This window comes from Mucor velutinosus, assembly GCF_035048745.1.
Source record: "Mucor velutinosus strain NIH1002 chromosome Unknown tig00001553, whole genome shotgun sequence".
Taxonomy (NCBI): domain Eukaryota; kingdom Fungi; phylum Mucoromycota; class Mucoromycetes; order Mucorales; family Mucoraceae; genus Mucor; species Mucor velutinosus.
The window spans coordinates 563,387-586,314 of NW_027041930.1; the positions used below are offsets into that span (position 1 = coordinate 563,387).

At 41.7% G+C, this 22,928-nt stretch overlaps 9 protein-coding genes across 9 annotated transcripts; 4 read left to right on the forward strand and 5 right to left on the reverse strand.

Moving 5' to 3' along the window:
• Window positions 1–1,495: 1,495 nt before the first annotated feature.
• ATC70_007530 (uncharacterized protein) lies at window positions 1,496–4,865 on the reverse strand (the record flags this gene model as incomplete). The annotated part of the gene is made up of 6 exons (XM_064826789.1): window positions 1,496–2,348; window positions 2,422–2,714; window positions 2,795–3,306; window positions 3,390–4,082; window positions 4,158–4,430; window positions 4,499–4,865. The coding sequence occupies 6 exons, from the start codon at window positions 4,863–4,865 to the stop codon at window positions 1,496–1,498; spliced, it is 2,991 nt and encodes a 996-aa protein (XP_064675846.1).
• A 440-nt stretch (window positions 4,866–5,305) lies between these two features.
• ATC70_007531 (uncharacterized protein) lies at window positions 5,306–6,244 on the forward strand (the record flags this gene model as incomplete). Its single annotated transcript, XM_064826790.1, has 2 exons — window positions 5,306–6,061; window positions 6,134–6,244. 2 exons carry the CDS (start codon window positions 5,306–5,308, stop codon window positions 6,242–6,244), a joined length of 867 nt encoding a protein of 288 aa, XP_064675847.1.
• Window positions 6,245–7,167: 923 nt separating this feature from the next.
• On the forward strand, window positions 7,168–7,463 carry ATC70_007532 (uncharacterized protein; the record flags this gene model as incomplete). The annotated part of the gene is made up of 2 exons (XM_064826791.1): window positions 7,168–7,249; window positions 7,300–7,463. 2 exons carry the CDS (start codon window positions 7,168–7,170, stop codon window positions 7,461–7,463), a joined length of 246 nt encoding a protein of 81 aa, XP_064675848.1.
• Window positions 7,464–13,304: 5,841 nt separating this feature from the next.
• On the forward strand, window positions 13,305–14,789 carry ATC70_007533 (uncharacterized protein; the record flags this gene model as incomplete). The annotated part of the gene is made up of 3 exons (XM_064826792.1): window positions 13,305–14,135; window positions 14,190–14,343; window positions 14,404–14,789. 3 exons carry the CDS (start codon window positions 13,305–13,307, stop codon window positions 14,787–14,789), a joined length of 1,371 nt encoding a protein of 456 aa, XP_064675849.1.
• A 22-nt stretch (window positions 14,790–14,811) lies between these two features.
• On the reverse strand, window positions 14,812–15,744 carry ATC70_007534 (uncharacterized protein; the record flags this gene model as incomplete). The annotated part of the gene is made up of 2 exons (XM_064826793.1): window positions 14,812–15,568; window positions 15,623–15,744. The coding sequence occupies 2 exons, from the start codon at window positions 15,742–15,744 to the stop codon at window positions 14,812–14,814; spliced, it is 879 nt and encodes a 292-aa protein (XP_064675850.1).
• Window positions 15,745–15,865: 121 nt separating this feature from the next.
• ATC70_007535 (uncharacterized protein) lies at window positions 15,866–16,905 on the reverse strand (the record flags this gene model as incomplete). Its single annotated transcript, XM_064826794.1, has 3 exons — window positions 15,866–16,133; window positions 16,191–16,749; window positions 16,800–16,905. 3 exons carry the CDS (start codon window positions 16,903–16,905, stop codon window positions 15,866–15,868), a joined length of 933 nt encoding a protein of 310 aa, XP_064675851.1.
• A 1,353-nt stretch (window positions 16,906–18,258) lies between these two features.
• On the reverse strand, window positions 18,259–19,600 carry ATC70_007536 (uncharacterized protein; the record flags this gene model as incomplete). The annotated part of the gene is made up of 5 exons (XM_064826795.1): window positions 18,259–18,896; window positions 18,956–19,095; window positions 19,153–19,353; window positions 19,410–19,522; window positions 19,580–19,600. The coding sequence occupies 5 exons, from the start codon at window positions 19,598–19,600 to the stop codon at window positions 18,259–18,261; spliced, it is 1,113 nt and encodes a 370-aa protein (XP_064675852.1).
• Window positions 19,601–19,776: 176 nt separating this feature from the next.
• On the forward strand, window positions 19,777–20,158 carry ATC70_007537 (uncharacterized protein; the record flags this gene model as incomplete). The annotated part of the gene is made up of 3 exons (XM_064826796.1): window positions 19,777–19,785; window positions 19,847–20,066; window positions 20,121–20,158. 3 exons carry the CDS (start codon window positions 19,777–19,779, stop codon window positions 20,156–20,158), a joined length of 267 nt encoding a protein of 88 aa, XP_064675853.1.
• A 253-nt stretch (window positions 20,159–20,411) lies between these two features.
• Window positions 20,412–22,254, reverse strand: ATC70_007538 (uncharacterized protein; the record flags this gene model as incomplete). Its single annotated transcript, XM_064826797.1, has 3 exons — window positions 20,412–21,184; window positions 21,240–21,611; window positions 21,699–22,254. 3 exons carry the CDS (start codon window positions 22,252–22,254, stop codon window positions 20,412–20,414), a joined length of 1,701 nt encoding a protein of 566 aa, XP_064675854.1.
• Between the last annotated feature and the right edge of the window lie 674 nt (window positions 22,255–22,928).

A 22,928-nucleotide genomic window follows, 5' to 3' on the forward strand; every position in this document is an offset into this window, starting at 1 on the left:
ATATGAACACAAAAGCGCCATCGTAGTTAATCAGAGATTAAAGGCTCTTCTTCCCAGAACATGGCGTATCTGATCAAGTGATTTCTTGTTTGCTATTTGGCTATGGATTGCGTGATATGTTGTTTCAAGGCAACACTTGTTGGTATCATTGGCCTTGAGGGGGTTATACCGTAGTCAAACGAAGGTGAATGGCCATGACAATCAAGCATTTAATCCAACTTTTGTTAGCATTAATTTATATAAGGATTTTATCATAGGGAGGCGAAGGTGCAATACCAAAATAGTATTCAAGCATCTAGCCCAATACTTGATAACAGCGATTTTAAAGGTGGTTTTACCGTAGCGAAGCCAAAATGTAAAGCCTTAGTGTTTAAATAGCATATTCGCTTTCTCGTTTCCATTATCATTAGCAGGCTTACCGACAACATAATAACGCATCAAAATTTACATGAGTTAGTCTCACCGAAATTGTGGAATACATCCACTATTATCTGCATTCCGACAGTTCATCCAGTTACCAGATTTAGATATAAACTATATGTACACTGGATTAGATGTACGATACGGATTTATACTATAAGAAGATATGAACTTCAGATACGCTAGTACTATAAGATTCATACTATATAAGATATAGGCTATAGATGGCACCACGGACATGGATGGCGCTACTATAGACTTATACTTGTATTCCGACATTGACTACGGATGTTTACCATATCTGGATAGGCACCAAGATTAATGCAATATGAGCTTGTTGCTTCAGATGTGCACTTTATGATCCACGCTATAAGACACATGCTTATATCCGTGATACTAGCTACAGATACTTTATGTACTACAGACACTACGGCCCAACTGATGTTCTCACAGAACATCGATGCGGTCTTTTGGGAACATCGATGTTCTCGTGAGCACCTCGATGTTCCCATATCAGAACATTTGGCTTTACACTGTGAAGATAGTTATCAGATATGCGCTTTTAAATGGTATGGTCAGACTTTTTGAGTTCTTTTGTTTATTTTTCGTACCGAACGCCAATTCGTAGCATCATTATCTACGAAGTTAGAAGCCTCCAAACTTGCTCAATTTGAAACAAATCAGGAGAAAAAATCACGTGACCCGAGTTTCTGGTTACTTTGAGTCGCTATGTCAAAGTGGTAATATTCCTGACTAACAAACTGAAGGTCGCCAGTTCGAATCCGAGCAAACTCGTTTTTTCTTCGTTGGACGTTAACCTTGCTGGGTTAATTATGCTTTTCTCAAAATGCTTTGATGGTCAGTGATGCGGATCCTTTTCTTTTATTATTTTTTTTTATAATTATTTTGCGCATGCCTTCATGGACAACAAAGCTGTAAGAGGTATACAAGTATGATTAATGAATGTAGCTATGTATTGTATTGACAAATGTATTATCTTTTATTTCGTAGCCTCAAGTGGGTAGTTTTACGCGAAAGCAAAAAAAAAATCTGTATGTTGCGATTTCAATCCTCGTTAAAGGTTGCGAATATCGCCAGCATCGATCGACATATCTTGTTCAAACGCATGGTAGTTTGCAATGACGCTAAAGTGCAAGTCGTTATCCAAAGATTTCACCAATCCCACTTGCATCTCAACATCGTCAATAGAAATGACAGCATACTTGGGATCAATCACTCTCGGCACCCTTCTTGCAATTTGTTGTTCGACAGGCTCATTCATACGAACAAAAGGGACAGACCTGTCGTGAGAAGCAACACCATGATTTTTCATGGTTTCAACGAAAGCCAAAAAGTAGGTCGACCCATCATAGACATGTTGGAAAAAGAATATCACTCGCGAAACAAACCAACAGGAGACAGGGTGGTTAAGTCGATTGAGGTGAGTTGACCTAAACATGACCAGATGGTTGCTTCTACGAAACTCATGCATCTTCTCTCTGTATATTTCTGATCCTATGACAGTAGAACCGATTAGAGCACGATGGGCAACTTTGATCGTCATTGACAATGGACTGTTCAGCCTTTGAAGAGAGAATATCCTGCAATAGTATTTCGACAAAGCACGCTTGAATCTTGCAATTGGAACACCATGGAGTTCAGCACGATCAGTACCATCGAAGCCAAAATGATGATCCAAATTTGTCTCTTCTTGATTAGGTTCCCACAACTGTGAGCTTGTTAGAGATTCTGGATGATTGAGATATGTGGTGGATGCATATGGCTGCGGTCGAATGCCTTGGAGGAACTCATTTGAGTCGAAGATCCTTTTCAGCTGGTTTCTGATTGCAACAATTTCAATCAAGTTGGAAGATTGCTTGCCTCTCCTTGACTTGCCAGTTATCAAATCACCAAACTTTCCAATGCTTCTGTAAAATGGATGATGTTGTTATGTAAGTAACTGGATGTGTGTGATAAACATAGCATGTATAGATGACTAACCGTTCTTGACTTCGTGAGGAGTAGGCTACAATTGGCCCCATTTCTCTTATCATCCACACTACATGTGTAAGCTGATGCATTACGGGACGGAAGACCGAAAGTGACAAGCACATGGCATCTCTCTGAGTTTTGCAGTAGTCAATGAAGAAGTCAATGCATTCATCAATCTCTGCCAACCTAGACTCAGTGAACTCCCATTGCAATGCAAGACAGACGCCTCTAACCAGCTTCATGATTGCTTTCCTAGCCTGTGGACTGGCTAATTCTGGGACAAAGAGAGTAGGTATGATGGTCTATTTCAAATCAGAATAATCAGATCCTAATTCACGCCTTACATGTGTACGTTTGCAGATTACAGTGGATCTGATCTTACCAGCAAATTATCAAGATAGTCAACACTGCGGGTGCCTCGTAGCTTCTCCACCAGATTCAAAAAGCTTCCATCAAATGCAACTGGTATATATGATCTTGTGTCCTCAATTGCTTTGCCAATCTCGAACAGCCGTTGCTTTGGAATGAAAAATGGATAATTTTCTCGCTCCAATTCACCATCTGGATATGTGTAGAAGAACTTTGTGTTGTTCGGAGACAGGTCGACAGTGAGCATCTCGAAGAGTTCTGAACCAACACCTCGTGCTAATGTATGCATTTCTTCGAATCCAAAGCATTGGGGTGCAATGCATGACGATAGCTGATTGAAAAGGCTGACACCGTTGAATCCAAGGTTGGACTCAGCCCTCTCGTAATCTTCATTCGTACGCATGCTTCCAGCATTTGGAAAGTACATTCCATGGCTGCGATTATCAGGGTGCATACCACGCGAAAGACACCAACGACAGCCATACTCAGATGCATGATGAGCACACTTGCTCCAGTCAAACACGGCTAGAATAAAGCAGGTAGGTAAATCAATTTCATGTTAGCCATTGTGGATGCTGATTAGTTGCTTTATCAATCAGGATATTTACCTGGAGTATCACCACCACAAATTAGAGGATGAACCTTCAAACGAATTGGCCCAGCATCATTTGTTTCGACTACCATTCCATACGTAGAAAGCCACTGGAGCTCTGCCAAGATGATGGAAATGAACGAGTCAAATGATTTGGGCTTCTTTTTTCCTGGAAAGATACAAAGCTCGTGCGTGTACTCCTCCTTGTAACGCTTGTGTGGATCGTAATTGAACACCATCAGATGAATAATTGTGAATAGCCGATCACCTCTCTTTTCAACTACAAAGCCATCATTCATGATCGCAACTGCGATATCCAGGTCATTTGTGAAATGCGTATTCTTGATGGACTTGTACGTGGCGCCGTCAAATACGTCAGCAATGATAACATCGGATGGATTCTCTTCAAGGTCTCTGTTGTCGTAGGCATGTCGGTACCGAAGCTCCTCTCTCGTTATTGGATTCGCAACTAATCGTGATACGATGTCTCCAATTGACATGACTTTCATTGTTGACAGGGCTCGATGATCTCCCCGTGCATCGTATCTTTCATGGGAACAAATATTACAAATTGTCTCCTCGTCGTCTACTTCCAATGCGTACAGCTTGCAGCCATTGATACACACATCATATTCATGGGATGTCAACGATGATTGGCGCTGAAGCATGCTTTGCACACGAGGGCCATGCATGATCTCCGGATTGCTTTCTATCAGTTCATGGGGGGAGGATCGGAAGCTGGTGAGTTATTGTATAAATGACATGTCATTGCAATGCGAATTACCTCGACTAATTTTTTCTGTATCTCTCAAAACAGTGTTCATCAACCTGACCAACTTTCTGTATGCATCCCGTGGTATAGCAAAATCATTGACGATATCATACAGCTCAATCGAAACCAGTTCTGTGGTTGTATATGTATTTTGGTTGATGTCTTCGAGGGATCTGCAATCGTAGAAGCAAGCCTGATCTTCTGCATCTGGGTCGACTACTCCAACTGTCTTGTATTTGACATTTAGTAAATCAAATTCAAGCCCTGGTTCTTCTGGATTGTCTCCTGTTATCGCATGTGTGGAATCCGCTATTGTGAGTATATACATCTACTTTAGCGCTGCAATTCCTTACCATTATTATCGACAATAGGCAGCAGATCGGCAGCACCCGGCGTCTGTTCAAAGCCTGCGTAGTCATAATCAGCATCGTCAGCAGCAGGAATCATTTCTTCAATATCACTCATGGCATCATCATCATGCAGCTGGTTTGCATGATCTGAATTGGCTGTGACTAGCGCACTGGGGGGAGATTGTGGCTGTATCAGCGTTGTTTCCACTGGAGGTTGCTCTTCCATTTCAACATCTTGATCTTCATTCAAAATGGGAACACGACAGTTTCGGCGATGGTTGCGTAGAGCACGGGCACTGTCAAAGCTGGTATAGCAATTTGTACAGAAGGATGGCTCTGTTTCTCGTGATATACGGATTGAGAATGACATGTTTGGAGAAACCAAGAAAAATAGGCAAGTAAAAACAAATTTCAAGTGGCAGCTTTATATACTAATTCAAGTTTTATTTGCGCTCGCCAACAAATGCGTTTATCATCGTTTACAAGCAAGTGATACGTAGTCTTGCATATAACGTTTGGTAACTCAAAGTCCAAGATCAAGTAAGGAACGTGTTTCCTATGATGTGATATGTCGCCTCAGGCTACTTCTACGTCATTTCACTTTCAACATCATGTCAAATCGAGTGGTATTCACTGTGCACATATGCTTATACTATGGGCGTACAATGAGGTCAGCATTACTTGCATGAAGCCTGTGAACCGAATGACGTTCAACAACGTGGTGGTGTGTGCGCAACGAGATATACGGTACAACACAACTCTGAACATATCTTTTCTTTGCTTACTAAACTTTTATTATCAGCGCGAACCATGAACAATAACAACAACAACAACAACAACAACAACAACAACAACAACAACGCTGCCAGTATTGACTTCACCGCAAGACTCTTGCAAGAAATGATGGCAATGAGATCCGAAATCAGCCAACAAGGCGTACAACTGAACGTCTTGAATGATGGATTTCGACAGCAATTCATGTCGCCATTGGAAGACGCAGGCAGCGATTTGGCAACAAGAAGCATCCTGGATCCCACTTACAGAAGCCAGGTACTATCAAACAGCAACAGAAGAGGTCCTCGGGTAATTGAAGCAAACCCTACCGGCAGGGCCAGAGCTTCTCCTGTGGAGAGATACAACGCAATGCTCCAGCATCTACACAAACTATGCAATGGGGCATCTGTACCCGATTTGACACCAGGGCAGCTCAAATCGCGCAGGGAGAAGCTCCACCGCACAGCAAAGAGGGTCTTGGAGGCTATACTGGTGATGCATCCGAATATCTCGCATTGGAATGCCCTGGACCATGTGCAGGATGAACAGGTATATTACAGCCTGGCACTGGAGGAGCAGGCCCTGCAACGGGACAATCTCATGATTTGTCTCTGCAAGAAGCAGTGGTGTGCCAGGTTGTTGCTCTCCCAGGCCTTCAAAGCAAATAGAGCAAGCAGAAACCGAGCTGCTGCTGCTGATGCTGCTGCTGATGCTGCTGCCAATGTTGCCAATGCTGCCAATGCTGCTGCCAATGTGTCTTTGCAAGAAAACGAGGCAAGAAGCCATCTTCTGGTAAGTAGCTCCTATTATTTGTTTTGGCCATGGCTAACATCTAAGTATTGGAAACATTTCAAATGCTTTTAGGAGACTGAATCAGCAATTGTTGGAGACAGTGATATTGCCCAGCTTGCTCAAACTGCCGGTGTTGGTAATGCTGAGGATGATGACAACCTTAGTACTACTAGCAATATGTAATGGTGTGTGCGTTTGTGAGATCTTGTATATTTCATCCAAAATAAAATTACTTTGCTTTTGTACATTTGATGCTGCCTTGCTCTATTGGGATTTGAGATGATGGATTAGCTGCGATGCCACATTCAAAATCACATTTGATAGGTCACTTCAGCTTAAAAAGTTACTTGATTTGGTTACATCAGTCTGATACTGTGCATGATTAGAGCGTGTTTCTATATTTTTAGATCGAAACTTTGTATATTTAGGTCATCCCTTGAGAAAAAAGTGCTTTTGTTTCTCTTTTTTCTTCATTTTTCATCTATTTTCACTTTAATTCTATCAGCATAAGACACATGTACTCTGTAGCAGCAAGAAGAAGAGGCAGCATTTACCGTCCATGGCTTTAAAGGTGGAGGCTAGGTTTCAATGCCATTGAAGAAGGAATACCATTTCAAATGTGCGCCGTGGGAAGCTTCATATCCCTGCCATAGTATCCAGGATGGAATCTTCATTTACATCCTTTCGAAACAACAAATTTATGGTATGTCCAATGCTTCTTGCCATATAAAAGCTAACAAATATCTTGTAGAAATGTAAAGGCGACTTTGCCAGGTCAATTTCGATGTCGCAAGTATGCCATTTGGTTAACCGTTTCCCTCCATCCTGCTGGTTCCATTTATCTGCTTTCTTGCTATCACTGTTCAAGTAGTAAGTCATCTTTTGCTGCATCATCAGGAAAAATCAGTCGTTACTCACCTGATAAGTTAACTAGTGCCAGCGTCGAGTGGGTCTGGCGGGTTTGGCTTGATAACTGAGCACATCTCTTGCATACTTTATGGATCCCCTTTTGCATCCAGTGAACAATGGCAGATGCTTCATAGTTGAATGATGCGGTCTATACATCTGATTCTTCTGACGGCATAAGACGCATTAACATTCGTTCGATGTTTTCTTTTCAAGAATGTCTGCTCCCAATGAGTCGCTGCCTGGTGGTGTGCTGTACTTTCTATCTGTCTTGTGAAAGAGGTATTGTAGTCATTACGCCTTTGCTGGAACGCTTTACTAACTTGATTCAGTTCACATCTTTGCTGATAGGTACATGCACATCTTTGATATTATGCTGGCTTTTGTACAATTCGTTGCTCTACATGGAACACTGTTGATGGCTTCAACCTTTTCATTCTATGCTCTCTCTGGATCTCGCCTGGAAACATCACTTTTATATTGCCCTAAAAACTGATAATATTGGGAAACACGAAACAGTTCATACTGATCCAGGCTATTATTCTCAATTATCTTTGACTCTACTATAGCCTACAGCATGACCATTACCACTACAAGGCTTTACTATTGCACGTTTTTGGCACGTAGCCTTCGTTTACCCATTAAAATTAACCAATAATAAATGTATAAATATTTAAACCACAATTTCTGAGCCAATGAAAGCTGCCAATATTTAAACCACGAATTATGGGCCAATAAAAGCTACCAATATTTAAGCTGATTCAGACCTTCAATGATCCCATTTCAGCTCATCGATAGGTTCATGCGCGATCATGAATGTTCTCGTTTGAGAACATGGATTTGCTCATTTAAGAACATCGATATTTTGATTTGAGAACATCGATGCGCTCATAAACAGCTACATTTGCTCTTATTTAAGAACATGGATGTGCTCATATGGGAACATCTCGGATGTTCTTATGAGAACATCGGCCGACTTATAATAGATCTTTAGGAACGCCGATGTTCCCATATGAGAGCATTTTCCACTTTTTGGGAACATCGATGCTCTCGAATGAGAACATAAAATAGATTCTTATATGAGCACCTCGATGTTCTCATGAGAACATCAGTTGGGCCGTAGTGTAGATACTTTATATACTACAGACTTGTACTATATATGAGACATGCTATAGATGTATGCTTAGCGATATACACTCAGATATGTACTATTAATATAGACTAAGAAGACTCTACCTATCGGATACATGCTACTAGATCGATATTAATTATCTTTATAGAAAGGATAGATCAGGGTACTTCAGATGGGAGTCTAATTATTTATCCAGGCAAAGCTAAATCATGATTAGCTTGCTGGAGTTGTCTTTTAGCATGATTAAACATTAGTTGATCTGAGTTGACTTATTTGTCAATCGAATTAATAGAACTTTTATCCATTGTTATAGTATATAAGAAGGATCATCTACCTGGCCAGTAGAGAGACTTCAGTTTACTTTACATCTGTCAGTTTGATAATAAAACATACCTTTATCAAGTTGACATTACTGTTTTTTTTTATTCTTTTTTTTCCCGTGAATTTTAGTCTATCAAGCCTCAAATTCCACACCTGTTAAATGATTTCTCCTAAAAAAATACTTTTTAAAAAAAATTATTCACATAAAATCATTTAATGGTTGATAAATTTAATGAACGAACAAGAATTTAAATTGTTTCCGTTTTATTACACTTTTATTATTACAGAAGACAAAACTATTATAAATGACAGATCAATAGGAAATCAACCGGTTGTAACTCTTTGCTACCTCAACCTCTGAGCCAATCAGATTGCTTGAAAACTCCGCTGACCTAAAAAAAAATTTGCGAGGGTTTCCCCCTGTTTTGATGTGAGGCAAAATTTTAAGCGCCGCTATAATAGCAATATAGCCGCTGCTATCATCAAATTTCCCCCAGGTGCTAGACCATGCCTTACTTACATCACCTAGCTTTAAATTCAGGCATTGAGGCCCTCAATCATCACTAAAGTAAGTAGTGATAACCAAGTGGAGGCAGCCTATCTACCTCTTAGCTTCGGATAGAGTCTTGTTGAGCTTCAGGGATAGGCACATCCACACAACGTAAAAAAAGGTATGCTTCAAAAGAAACATAATAATAAAAGAAACAAGAAAAGAACATACTACTATAGGAGTATAGTAGTAAGTAGACAAAAAAGGGATACTCACACAAAGTGAGTCAAAGAAAGATATAACAAACACAACATCAGAGACGTTCAGAACAACTCGTTGTTGTTGCAACAAAAATCCATACATGAGTAACATGCATGGTAATAGTCGGATGTAAAGCAACACAACCAACAAAAGAAGAAGAAAAGCACAACAAAGTAAACATCATGAATGCATTATCATGAGAAAGGAAGCAATAATACAAGCGTTCAAAGAAGTTTTATATCATTGCGACCAGAAGAAAGAAGATACCACTTACCAACACCATAGATAGACCAGAGAACGAGCATGCAGCACCAAACGCAGTAGACCAGGAAAGACCATAATAGCAGCAGTAGTAGAAACACCAGCACCATAGACAAACCAAAGGACGAGCAACACCAGCAGAGACCAGAAAAAGACCAAAAAAGTCAATCACTATATATCACCACCGTAGATAGACCAGAGGATACGCAATCACCGGATATAGACCAGAGAACGAGCGTGCACCAAACACAGTAGACCAGGAAAGACCATATTAGCAGCAGCTGCTGCAGCAACACCAGCACCATAGACAAACCAGAGAACGAACGACACCAGAGAACGAGCATGCACCAAAGACAGTAGTATACCATGAAAGACCCGATTAGCAGCAGCAACAACATCAGCAGCAACACCAGCACCATAGAAAAACCAAAGAACAAACGACACCAAGCAGAGACCAGACAAAGACCAAAGAAGCAGACAGGAGAGATAGCAGAAAAGGAATGGCAGCAGCACCCACGTCGAACAGGTAAAAAAATTATCGAAACCTAATAAACAAACTGAATTAGTGTTAATTCTACACCTTCCAGTGCTCGTTATCGAATAGTACCTAATATATTCCACTTCAAAGAAGCAGTATCAAGTTCTTCCAACAGTACAAGAGAGAGTTATCGGAAGCTAGAGTGTTATTATCAATTAAACGGTGTCCAAAACCACCAAGGTTTGATACCAAAACGCGTTTTGCAAAAAGGGTAAAAAACGAGGGCATGGAAAAATAAAAGGGCACCCTATCCGACGTCACGACCAGTAGATTTGGTCTCAGTCGTCATGTACCGTAGCAGCCGTAATTGCGGCAATTTAATTTGAATTTGTGTAGTGGGTATTTTCGTGTTCAAACTTGACCTGATCTGACATCTTTTAAATGTTTTTACCAAATTTGACTATGAAAACTGTCGTTGTTACACCCAACTTTCTAACACATCTTCAGAGGACCAAAGAAGCCGCATCGAATGATGCTAGTTTTATGCAGCTTTTAGACTGAAAATAATGAGCAATTTGTAAAAATATGAAAACAGGTTTTCTGTGAATATGTCAAGATTTAGCATATAAAAGCCTCATAGAAACAGTTTCCAGTGTTGCATACTGTTTTTGCGATCAGTTTGATCTGATATGTATCATAGGAAAAGTCTCCATTTTTGGGGTGAAAAACGCGATCGCTTGATTTTCAAGAATTCTCCCTTGCTAATACTCATGGAAAAACGATGATTTTCATGAATTTGCAACGACCCAAAAAAAACTGAGATAAAGCATCAGGAAGTAAAGCGTAGCCAAGAAGAGCCGTTTGGCGTTATTCTAAGCGTTCAAAACGCTTTGTGGCATGAGTTATTCATGCTTGAAAATGGCTAAATTTGAACAGAATTTAGCCTAAAAAGAAGGTCTAGTAGGTTGTGTTGCCAAAGGAGCAAGTAAATCACAATCTGTTTAACGACCCGGATGCTCTGCATTGTACGGAACAATAATGTTACGACTTGAGCGTCAATGTTTTAAGCCAATTTGAATCCAATGACTTGCTCGTGTTCAACGAAATGCTTATCAGGTCGGTAGAACTCCTTTTGATGCCCGGTCATAACAGAGACACTATATCTAGCCCCAAAGCTACCTAAAGCCTATCCACGATGCTGAACACCCATGATTATTAAGGGAGAATGACTGATACCAGACTCGCCAAATCGGGCTCGGTACGATGCGAGGCAACAACAAAATGATTTATCAAAATCTATCGAACAGGGATTCATGATACGTATAGATTCTATGGTACAGGAGTCGACATCAACAAACTGTAGTAAAATCAGGCATAAATGGCTTCACTGAGCTACTGTAAACTGCCGAAAAGGTTAGCCCTCTAGCCGAATTGTCCGAAATCAGTCGCTAAAGAGCTATCTTTCACTACAATAATGTGCATATAATATGTTTTCTTTTGTGAGCCAACATCAGTCAATGCACATCCTGAATTTATTCTGTGGGCTTGAGCACCATATGGACGTCTCTATGTTGTTGTTATCAAAGAACATGTCTTTGTCACTGCAAACCGCGAATTTAGGGGTTAACAGCCAATCTTTGAAAGGAAGTATCGCGTTAGATGCCCAAATGAGGTTTCTTTTTTTCTAAAGCAAATATAGGGAGGCAAAAATTGGTTAATAGAGAAACCCCTTGGTTGAATTGTCAGTTGTATGGATAATAGTAAAGAAACCATGTTTCTTTTTATATTGATGATTAATTTTGTACTTCTCTCACTTAATAAATATTTGACAGACAATGTGGCAGCTGAGAATACGCTCATATGAGGTTTAGCAACCCCTCCATGTGGGCATATAATTGTTTCGAAATGAAGTCTCTAGCATTGTTGGCTTCGGGCATGAAAAAGCGATTCCCTCTTTTAGTAAAACGTTCAACGCACTTTTGGCTCTTTGCCAAGCAAACAACAAAGAAAGATTTAACCAAGAGGCTTTCACTACAAAGCTTTCCAATACCTTATCTATCGATTTAGCACTCGCCATCCCTTATAATTAACAGCATTTAAAAGGATTTATATATAGAAGGTCTTTGCTCGAAATTGTCTCGATTCGTAAATCGTCCGTTTCTGAACAACAACCCACCATCCAGTCTAAAAACCCAACTGCACATTGTTTTCCTCGCATAATTTTGCTATGGAACATGCTACTTTCAAAGCTTTAGCATCAATATTTTAACCTTGATCCTGGATAATTCCAAAATCAACATCGAAAATCGGTTTGCACATTTAGAACTTGATGCTTCATGAGGAATAACACCGCCAAATAGTAAGATATGTGCTACATTTACATTGAACAAAGCATATTTGCCTACTGGGAAGCTTGGGGAGGTCCTAGTAGACGAGTTGAAGGGCATTGTACGGATGGCGTATTTAGGCGGGCAACGTACGGATACCATAGAATACAAGGCTTGAAGACAAAAAACAAAGCAAGCTACAGCCATCTAGTCCTAGAGGCATAGCTCGCCAGCATGTCACGCATCCATCGTTACCTTGAAAGTGGTAACTTATGAGGGCTTGCTGGTAAAACTCCAAAATTTCGATTGTTGAATGCCAGCCACCATTTCCATTGTAACTACCCCTTTAAGCTCATATAGAGCTCGTGCAAATTTCCAAGGATTATTTAATCATCTGATGGCAGCTGATATAGATAGATGATCACTTTAAACTAAAACAGAATGGTAATGGCATATGAATAAATGATAACTGACCGAAATTATTTAGTATTCATGTAGACTAATTTCTCTTGATTGTAACCCTGCGACCTGCAGTCTTATAGTTGATATGCTCTCTAGTCACTGCGACTTTTTGTATTGATACATCAACCTGAATTACTTTTCAATCAGCTTTGAATTGCATTGTATGCGTTCATGTCTTTTGTGGGATGGCCCAAGGAAAATTACCGAACACTGTCTAAGAATTACGGGTTTCATAGATGCATTTTGATCCGTTGGTGGTACAATCAGATTCCATCTTTTTGCGTATCCGATAAAATTATGCGCAAGGCACTCATCAAATGAGACAAATAATTGTACCGTGCAATATACTAAGCTATACAATCAGTATAGGCTTAATCGTATGTACGTATTATATTATGCACTTATACTGTGTGTTGTTATATAAAGAAGACAACACTTCATTTTCCTTTTTAATAAAATCACCAGCAATTTGTGTCAGATGTAGAACTGGGATGATTCAGATCAAACCAATGATAAAATGTTGCAATGTTTTAGAATATATAAAGGCAACAGAAAAAAAAAGAGGATTATACTTTATTCTTCTCTCAGTCATATAGTACAGTAACATGCTATCCACACCATTGCTCTTCAAACGTGCCCTGAGCCGTTCTTATCAGCTTGGTCACGTTTCAATCAGATCCATTGCTACACTTCCACGAGCCATCACTGAAATCACGCATCCTGACAACCAGGTGTCTCAATCCACATTTGATACCATTGACCGCTTGAAGAAATACACTGTTGCATTGTACAATCGCCCCAACATTGTGTTTGAATATGGCAAAGGTTGCTATCTCTACGACGCCAACGATCGCGCCTACCTTGATTTCACTGCCGGTATCGCTGTCAACGCATTAGGCCACGCAGACCCCCAAGTGGCGAGAGACCTCTATGATCAAGCTCAAAAGCTCGTGCATTCCAGCAATCTGTATCACAATACACCAGCCAGTCTTTTGGCCGAGAAATTAGTGGAAACAACACATTTATACAGCAAGCAGGAATGGGCAAACAAAATCTTTTTGTGTAATTCTGGTACGGAAGCGAATGAAGGCGCTCTCAAATTTGCACGCAAGTGGGGCAAGATGGTGGGCGGCGAGAAGAAGACCAAGCTTGTGTGTTTCAAGAATGCATTCCATGGTAGATCGATGGGCGCCTTATCGGTAACACCAGTCAAAAAGTATCAGGATCCGTGTGCTCCGCTTATACCAGATGTGAGTGTATTGCCTTTCAACAACATTTACGAAATCATGCATGAAGTGGATGAATCGACTGCTGGTGTGATTGTTGAGCCCATTCAAGGTGAAGGCGGTGTTCATGTGGCAGACCGAGATTTCATCAAGGCGTTGCGAGAGAGATGTACTGAGACCAACAGTTTGCTGATATTTGACGAGATTCAGGTATGCGCTGCATCCATGCCTATGTTAACAATGGACTGACAATGGGGAAAATAGTGCGGCTTGGGTAGAAGCGGAAAGATGTGGGCACATCAGTACTATGACAGCAGCTGTACACCCGACATACTCACCATGGCGAAACCTCTGGCGAATGGTGTGCCTATTGGCGCACTGATGACCACCAACAAAGTCGCTGAAGCAATCAAGATTGGTAAGAGCCGATGATTTATCACACAGCTAAACTCGCCAACTGACACTTTGATGTCTGTAGGTGACCATGGCACTACATTTGGCGGCAATCCATTATCTGCTACAGTGGCGTTAGGTGTTGTTGATAGAATTACCAACCCTCATTTCCTCAAAAGCGTGGATGAAGTCAGCCATGCGATTAAACGAGATCTCAAAGCACTGCAAGATGAGTATCCCGAAATTATCAAGCAAGTGCGCGGAGAGGGTTTGTTGCTCGGCGTAGAGTTTTTCAAGAATCCTGAGCCCATGATCAAGTATGCAAGAGAAAGAGGATTGCTGTTGGTGACAGCTGGCAACAATACAATTCGCATTATTCCTCCTCTTATTTTGACCAAAGCAGAGGCCAGAGAAGGTATTGCTCGCTTCTCTGGTGCTATAGACAAATTTGCATCCTCTGTCAGAAAATAAAATGTGTGTTTATTGCCGAGCACTAGATTCTACTCGATTTTCCACAGTTTGCAGACCCGCCATACACTAATCCTGCGTCCCAATCTTGTCTAACCTTGTACACTTCTTCAGCATGCTCTGTGATCGTCTTGATGTCTACATCGGCCATAATCATCTCTTCACGTTCATGATCGCAATGAGCTACAGGGCCCTTGAAGGGAACAGCAATTTGAGTGCGTCCAGCCATGGTACCAAAGGGCTGCTTTCTTTCTACTTGGCCATCATTTGCAGGGTTACAGAGCACAAAAACGATGCCATTTTCAAAACAACGAGCAGTACTGATCGAGTTTAGCATTTTGGCTTCTGAAAGAGGGTCTTCAGCCACAGCCAATTCGCCACCATCATCCAGACTCCAATACGCGGGTGCAATGATCAATTGAGCCTTTCTCTTCATAGCCAACTCTCGAAAGACTTCTGGAAAGGCAATGTCCCAGCAGATGCACAATCCAATCTCGATGCCAAATCTATTCTTGACAGTGGAAAAGCCGTTCTCTCCCTTCTTCATGTATTGACGCTCAGGATGCCACAGGTGCACTTTTCTGTAAGTTAGCAGCACATTGCCTGATTTGTCAATGTAATGAGCAGTGTTGTAGACATGTCCATCTGTAGGATCACGTTCTGTCAAGGTACCGGGCACAATGTCCATTTCATACTTTCTGGCTAATGCGCTGAAGCGGTTGACAGCTTCACCTGGAGCCGTCTTTTCTACCATGTGTTTGCCAGGTCCGCCAACGAAATACCTATTGAGGATAGTTATGCGTCTTGGATCGCATCATTGGCCTACATGCTCTTACTCTGGAAACACAATCAAGTCTGCCTTTTGCTTGGCAGCATCCATCATGAAGTCTTCTGCCCTGGACCAGTTCACCTCCTTGTTCTTGTGGTCAATGTGGAATTGAACAGCAGCGATACGCATTGTGATTAGTGCTGAATGTAAAGATAAAGGAGGAAAGAAAGAGATGGGTAGTATTTATTACTCGAAAACGGAATATCAAAACTGCTAGGATTTCACACGGACATTTCTGTTCTCATGTTGACTAATGCACAGTGGCAGTAATGTTCAGCTTTTGCAATGATTGTAACCGGTAATGCCAGTATTTTTCACGAATGGCGTCCATCTTCTCAGCCAATACCCTGCACATGTCCAAAGCAGCTGGATCAACAGCTGTATTTCCCTGCTTTGCGTTTTGCTCGTAAATGTCAATGTACATGGACAATAAGAAGGGTGATTCGACATGTTTGTCGACAAGCTGCTTCAAGAAGGGCTCGATCAAATTCAATGGCTTGTTTGTCTTTTCGTGCAATCTATCAGCCCTGCTTTAGTATGCCAGTGTCTCTCTTTCTCAATAGATACAGACTTACGCTTTGAGATAGGCCCAGCTGCTGGCATTGTTGGGTGCCAATACAATCTGCTTTTCTGTGAATTTGATCTCGGATGCAATGACTTCCTCTGAGGGCGTTTTTGGGTTGTTGAACAAGATGTAATAACGGTAGTTCCAAGCTGAATTGTTTCGCACATCAAACACCAGCAGGTCGTCTGTGTATGCTAATTCACTGTCCCACAAGCCAAATCGCTTCACCACCCACTGTCTATACGACCATCCATGGTAGTTTTTGGAATCCTCCTCTAAAATCGAGTTGATGAAGGGCAGCTCTCTGTCGCCCTTGCTTAATCGATCCACAATCACTTGACGATGATGCCAGACTTGATAGTTTTTTGCTTGATCAGCAGCAATGTCATCAATGTAATCCAACTCCTTGTCTAAATCTGCATTCAGAGCAAATAACACTTGCTGTCTATAGTTCCATACAGTGTAATGAGCAGGATTCATGTCGATGATATCTTGGATAAGTGCCAATACGCGCTGGGATTTCTCGTTAGCGCGAGTTACTGCTCTAAAGTAGTCCATGGCATCAGCATCTATACAATAGCGTCAACAAGAGTGCATCAAGAGTACATGCTCTACTTACACTCTTTGGCATAGGCAATAGGAACAAGAGGATTGGGTCCATCGTCTTGGGGTATAGGCGTAACATCTTTCCATTCAGGATTCTCGCAATATAGCATTTCACTCATGTTTGTATAGTTGGTATGTAAAGAGAAAACTCTGGGCTTTAATGAGATGGACATCAAATGGAATGTCAACAGGAGGCATCAGGACGGCTATTTCTCGGTGATGGCCATTTGCATTGACAGCCTGTCATCGTCTACGACGTTTCAAGAAGATTGTCTGTACACCACACTCGAATCACCTTGATTGTCATGGCAACACCTGCTGTGAAATGATTGTACCATGGGTTTTGTGGCTAAAACTGCCTATGCCAACAACAATAGCGGGAAGGGAGAGCATGGCTATCGCATGATAAGCTTTTGCTTGGACTACCAGCAGTAAAAAAAAAACACACACACACATGTCTTCCCATCCTCGACTACAGTTGCTACTTTATTGAAAAGTCTTGCACGTATTGTTGACATTTTATAACAGGTCTTTGGTGCGTCTCTCAAAGGCCATACTGAAAGTGATGTGATGCAGGTAATGAATCGATGTTCCATAATCAAAAGCAATCATGTACCTCAAGAGCAACTTGGGTTCGTAATAGACGATGCAATGTTCAGAGCAATGTATTCAATATCAAAGCCTTGTAGATCTTGTTTGCTTCATTTCAAAGCCAAAGCAGATGCTGCTTGCTTTTATGACGCTTGTGTTTGAAGGAAGATTCTCGTTTGTCAGAGCTTGGAAGATTTGTACTCTCAAGAGGCTGCGTTCAATGGCGTGAAAGCTACATATGCATGTAAAGAGTGGGGCTGTCAGGGCTGATAGTGTTGCTGATATATAACATGGATAGTACATTACAAGTCTTCAGCATCGACACTATTCTTCCTCTGACTCAGGATGTTGCTTTTCTACTACGGCTCAAAACTCTACTACTAGCTAGGATCCTACTGCACATGCCCATCATGCACACATCAAGTCTGAACCCTATATGCAACACGACATCCCCAATACGAACAAATGCTTGAGGTCAAGTTTAGCGAGACTCAAGCAAGAAGTGATACATGATACGAAAAGATCAACTTGTTAGAACGTGGCTTTTGGTGTCTACAAATTAGCACCAAGTGAACATGGTCCAATACCTCTCTCCACTACCATCATCTCTCACCACATCTCAGGCACACACCACGCCATTTACAAACTCAATTGCACCATATAAAACCCTCTCACTTGACACGAAAATCTTTTTTGCCTCTTTTTTTTTTTTTTTTTTTTTTTTTTCCCAATAAAAAAAAAACTTATTCACAATGATGATTCTCCATCCTTGTTCAGAGCAGATAATCTGTATCTGCAAAGTTGTACACTTGTTGAGTGGCCCGATGCGAAAGCATCAATGAATGGCTGAGTGAATAGGTTTTTTTTTTTTTTTATTATTATTATTCATCATCTTCGCTATCACTACCATAATTTGTCAAACTGCCTAATCCTGTTGTGGGTTTAGCAGCATTGGTGGTATTCACTGGTGTAGCTTTTGAAAAGCCCTTTAAATTAGACAGTACATTCTGAGGAATAATGCCTCCCACTTTGACATTTTGTTGTGCTTCTAATGCTTGCTGTTTATAATATTCTTCTTGCTGTTTGTAATAATTATCGTAATCCTCTTGTGTGTATTCGTAGGCGAGAGGAGCAGATGCGGCTTCCTCCTGTGCTTGTGCTGCCTCTATTTCAGCTCTCTGTCTTTTGACTTTTTGCTCCATTTGGCTGAATCCATCTTCATCCACATCACGCTTGAGACTCGTGAATTCAGCGGGTAGTTCGGATTCCTCTTCTTGATTTTCTGTCTGGTCGTCCAGATTGTGTTCAGCTCGTAATGCTGCAATTCGCTCTGCTTCTAAACGATCGTCTTCTGCGTCTAAGCGATTTGCAATAGCATTGGGATCAGCTGTGGCCCAACGCACATTGACAATTTCGTTGTTCTCGAGACTTTGATTCATCATGGCTTCTCTGGCGAATTCAGCGTTGGCTCTCGTCTTGTATGTTACAAAAGCAACACCACGTCCTCTCAAAATTCTCACTGTAGACAGTCTTTCAATATACATGCCACATGCCATTTGCCCATCGCATCCCTCTTACCTCTTTCTAAAGGACCAAATTGACCAAACTGACGTCTCACAACATCCTCGATATCATCTGTAACAGTGATGCGACCAATATACAACGTCCTGTTTTCACGAATGAAACCACCAACACCGCCCATATCTTGACGGAATTCACTAGTTCATCACAGTCAATATCCACTACATGGACCCAATCTCGATGAGCACACTTACGTAAACTTATCACGTCCAAAGCAATCAATTGTGGTTTCCAATACATCGTCTGTTGTAGGTACTCTATGCCACATGGTACATTTGGGTCCTTTGGAGCACATGCCCTTTGCAAAGAACAAACAAAAGTAGGCGTTCTTGTTTCGAGAACCCAATGTCTCGCCAGCATCTCTGGCAATGTCTACCTTGAATTTGGGTCGAACGCTAATGCTGAAATTAGTACCTCTTTGCCGCTCATACGTGGGGTTGGCATGTTTTACCTTGTCTTGTTGAAGTCTCTCTCGAGTCCAGAATAACGATGATGCCAGATATTGTAGGTGCCGCCTTCTGGTCTCTTTTCTTTGAGGTATTCATCCAGTTGAGCTTGAGTTACCTATATTGGCATGCGGTCAGTACATTGGATTCGACACCATCTTGTAGAAACACATACTTGTACGCGAGCAGGCTTCATATTCTGTGAATCTGTGATATAAATATACAAAGTGTAAAGAAAATGGCATGAGTCGCATCAACATTTACCTATTAAAAATACTTCAATTACTGTGACCGTGTCTCTGTCAATACCAAACCCGTAGTAACCCATCTACTTGCATTAGTCGAGCCGTTCTTTCGAAAATAAAACAAGCCATGTTGAATGTAAGGCTCTGAGCCCATCTTGGTAATGATTCCACTAACCAAGCTGCCTGTCATTACATAGAAAATCCATTCAACACTGACAAACAACAGCAATGATAACAATCAAGAGACCATAACGGCCAATGATGATCAACAGGCCTTTCAGGATTGTCTGCCTTGTAAGATCACTGGTGCATTAGGCTTTGGAGGTTTAGGGGCCTATGCTTTGCGAGAAGCATCTGTTGTAAATAAGCTACCAGGCAGAGCAAAGACGGCAGTTGGGCTGGGAGTAACGGGTGTTGGTAAGCGAAAGACCTCATCTAAATGTTGCTGTGCTTATACTAATGCCGATCTAGTGTTCGTATCAGCAGGCCTCTACAGACTTGCCATGTAGTATAAATACCACCCGAACAATGGCTGCATAGATCCATGTCTATTTGTTCATACAGATGCTGCTGTCCATACTATGAGTAAAAATGCTCGAATATACGCTGCAGTCTGTCATGTGGAGAAGTCTGTATCAGCTGTCAAAGGAGTTGGCCCCGTAGTTTAGTTCGATGTAGTATAGTGTCTCACACCAATATAAACTGTCCTCCTTCACACATGCAGTATATTATCGTTGTGATTTTATTTGAAACAAAAATAATCTAAGCGCTTCTCTTGCTGGCTCTACTCGAACTTCTCTTTCTGGCTGCTACAGATGTAGACCGACTTCTGCCACGTCCACGGGAACGACCTCTTCCACGGCCACGGCCTCTTGAAGTGGATCGAACGGGATCATTCCTGTGTTGAGCAATGACATCCTGCTCAATGGTTGTATCCTCATCCAGCGCTGTTTGCTCTTGCACCTTGGTAGCAACTGCATGCACGGCTCTTGTTGTGTTCTTGACAGCCTCTTCGTAATAGGGAGTCATTGCCTTACGAGCTTCTTCAGCTGCATTATATGTCACCTCAGCCGCCTCTTCAATGATGGGTGCTACCATCTTTCTGGTCTCGTCAAACACCTCTTCAACGACACCCGCAGTCGAACCTCGTCTTGCACTAGCACTTGCGCTTCTACTGGATCTTGTGTTGCCTTGTCGCTCAGCTAATCTCTCTTCTCGGGTGGGCCTGTACTCCTCGGTGTGGAACCCATTGATTTCTTTGAACGTCTCCAGGATGTCGGATACGTCCCACACAGCACTCAACTCACCTCTGTAGATTGCCAAAGCAAGCGTTGTCAAAATCAATGCAGGCACGACGTACAAAAAGGCTGATTGAGACTTTTTGGTGAAATGAACCGTGTATATAGAAGCACCTGCTGTCAATGTGTAGGAAATCAACGCCAAGGTAAAGTAAGGCTTACGGAAGGAGGATCTCGGCTTGCTGCTTCTCCAAGCATTCGACTGATCCACACGCAAACAGTAAGCAATGAAAATGCCTACACGCACAAGTCAGCTTTTATTTCCCTACTACCCCAATGCAGTCAAACGTACCTGGTACAATTATTTCTCCTAACCCAAACATGGTGAAATAGTGATCGCTCTTGAGCAACGTGTTGTGAACATACGTATTGATATTTCTGGGCCACATAACACTGGTTGGCGCATAGACCAGCACTTTGGAGAGGTATTCCATGGTATCTGTGCCAAACACCCAGAACATGTCGTAGGCCAGCATGCCCAGTAACAGCAAGTATCCTGTACCAAATGAATCCAGCGTCAAGCATCGAATAGCCTGAATGGCAATACAAATGGCATACAGGTTGCCAATGACCCAATGTTGTGTCCATGCATAGGCAACGGCCAAGCCAATGGAAACCGCGATGATAATCAAGTGAATCAAAGTGACATTTAAATGACATAATTCTACGCATCATGAGCTTTAATTTCAACCCTGCTATTCCCTTTTTTCCTCCCATCCCTTATGATACCATCATGATGGCAGCAACTTACTCTTGTTCTTCTTGGTATAGCTAAACTTGAATCTACCAACGCTATCAAAGACTTGCTTGGGTAAAATAGACTCTGCAACAATGGCAGTGGTGCTCGAAAATACAGTCATGGACAGAATCGATGTCAATACCATAATGGCATTGTTGACGTACAATGGATCGACAGTCTCAATCAGATGAGACACGGCATATACCAATGCAGAGGCAATAATAGGGAAAAGCAGCGTGTCCTTGACATTGATGACCTTGGAAATATCAATCTTCTCGATCAGATCCTCGTCGTCGCTACTGATGCTGTTGCTGTCTTGGTAGTCTTGGCTTCTAGTTTGGTAGCGATGGACACTGGTGGACCTTGAACGCGATCGAGAGCTTCGAGCAGCGCGAGGAGACGGTGATTTCTTTTCAGTTTTCACGGCATTAGAGAATGGGTTCTCGAGTAGTTTGAGTGAGCAAATAGAGCCAGCGACAATAGGGATGACTGCCAGCGATAGTAGTGCAATGGAGGCGGTTTGGAGCCCCACATAATCGTCAATTGAGTTGAAGAATTGATCCGCCATAATAAATCTTCGTGTTGTAATCAAGAAGAAGAAGAAGAAAAAGGAAATTTTCAATGGAAAAAGAAAGTTCATGCATTTTATATGCTTGCCATCCAGTTGACATTGGGGGTTGGCAAGCCGCCCATCAATCCAATCAGATGTCATCCATCGCATTGTCTCAATTTGCTAGGCAAATTCTCTTTCTCCCTCTAATAGCGAAAGCTACATAGCAAAACGGCACAAAGCATTGATATGGCATTCGAGGTATTTTGCCTTTTTAGTGACACGAAAACATGGAAGCCACGTATAATCACTGGAAGGGAAATGAGAGACACATCTGATGTTGCCATCCCGTGTGGTGCAGTCAAACTTGAATGTACATAGTTTTGGAGAATCTGACAGAGAGCTGTTGAATCAGTTAGTCTCTAAATGGCGCAGAGCATAGCTGTATGTCAGGTTAGAAGCCGCTAGTATTAGACGATGCCTGCTTCTGACAATTGATCTGACTTGCCATAACATGTACATCAAGCCATTGATTCACAATATCATGCCAGGCTGTGTATTCTATGGACCCTACTTGCAGGGTGTACATAGAACATACAGATAGTAGTATGCAATCCCTGTTTATTTGCAATAGACAGTGTATGAGATACACTATGATGGCAAGCAGATCCTTCAGAGAAGGGCATGGGCGG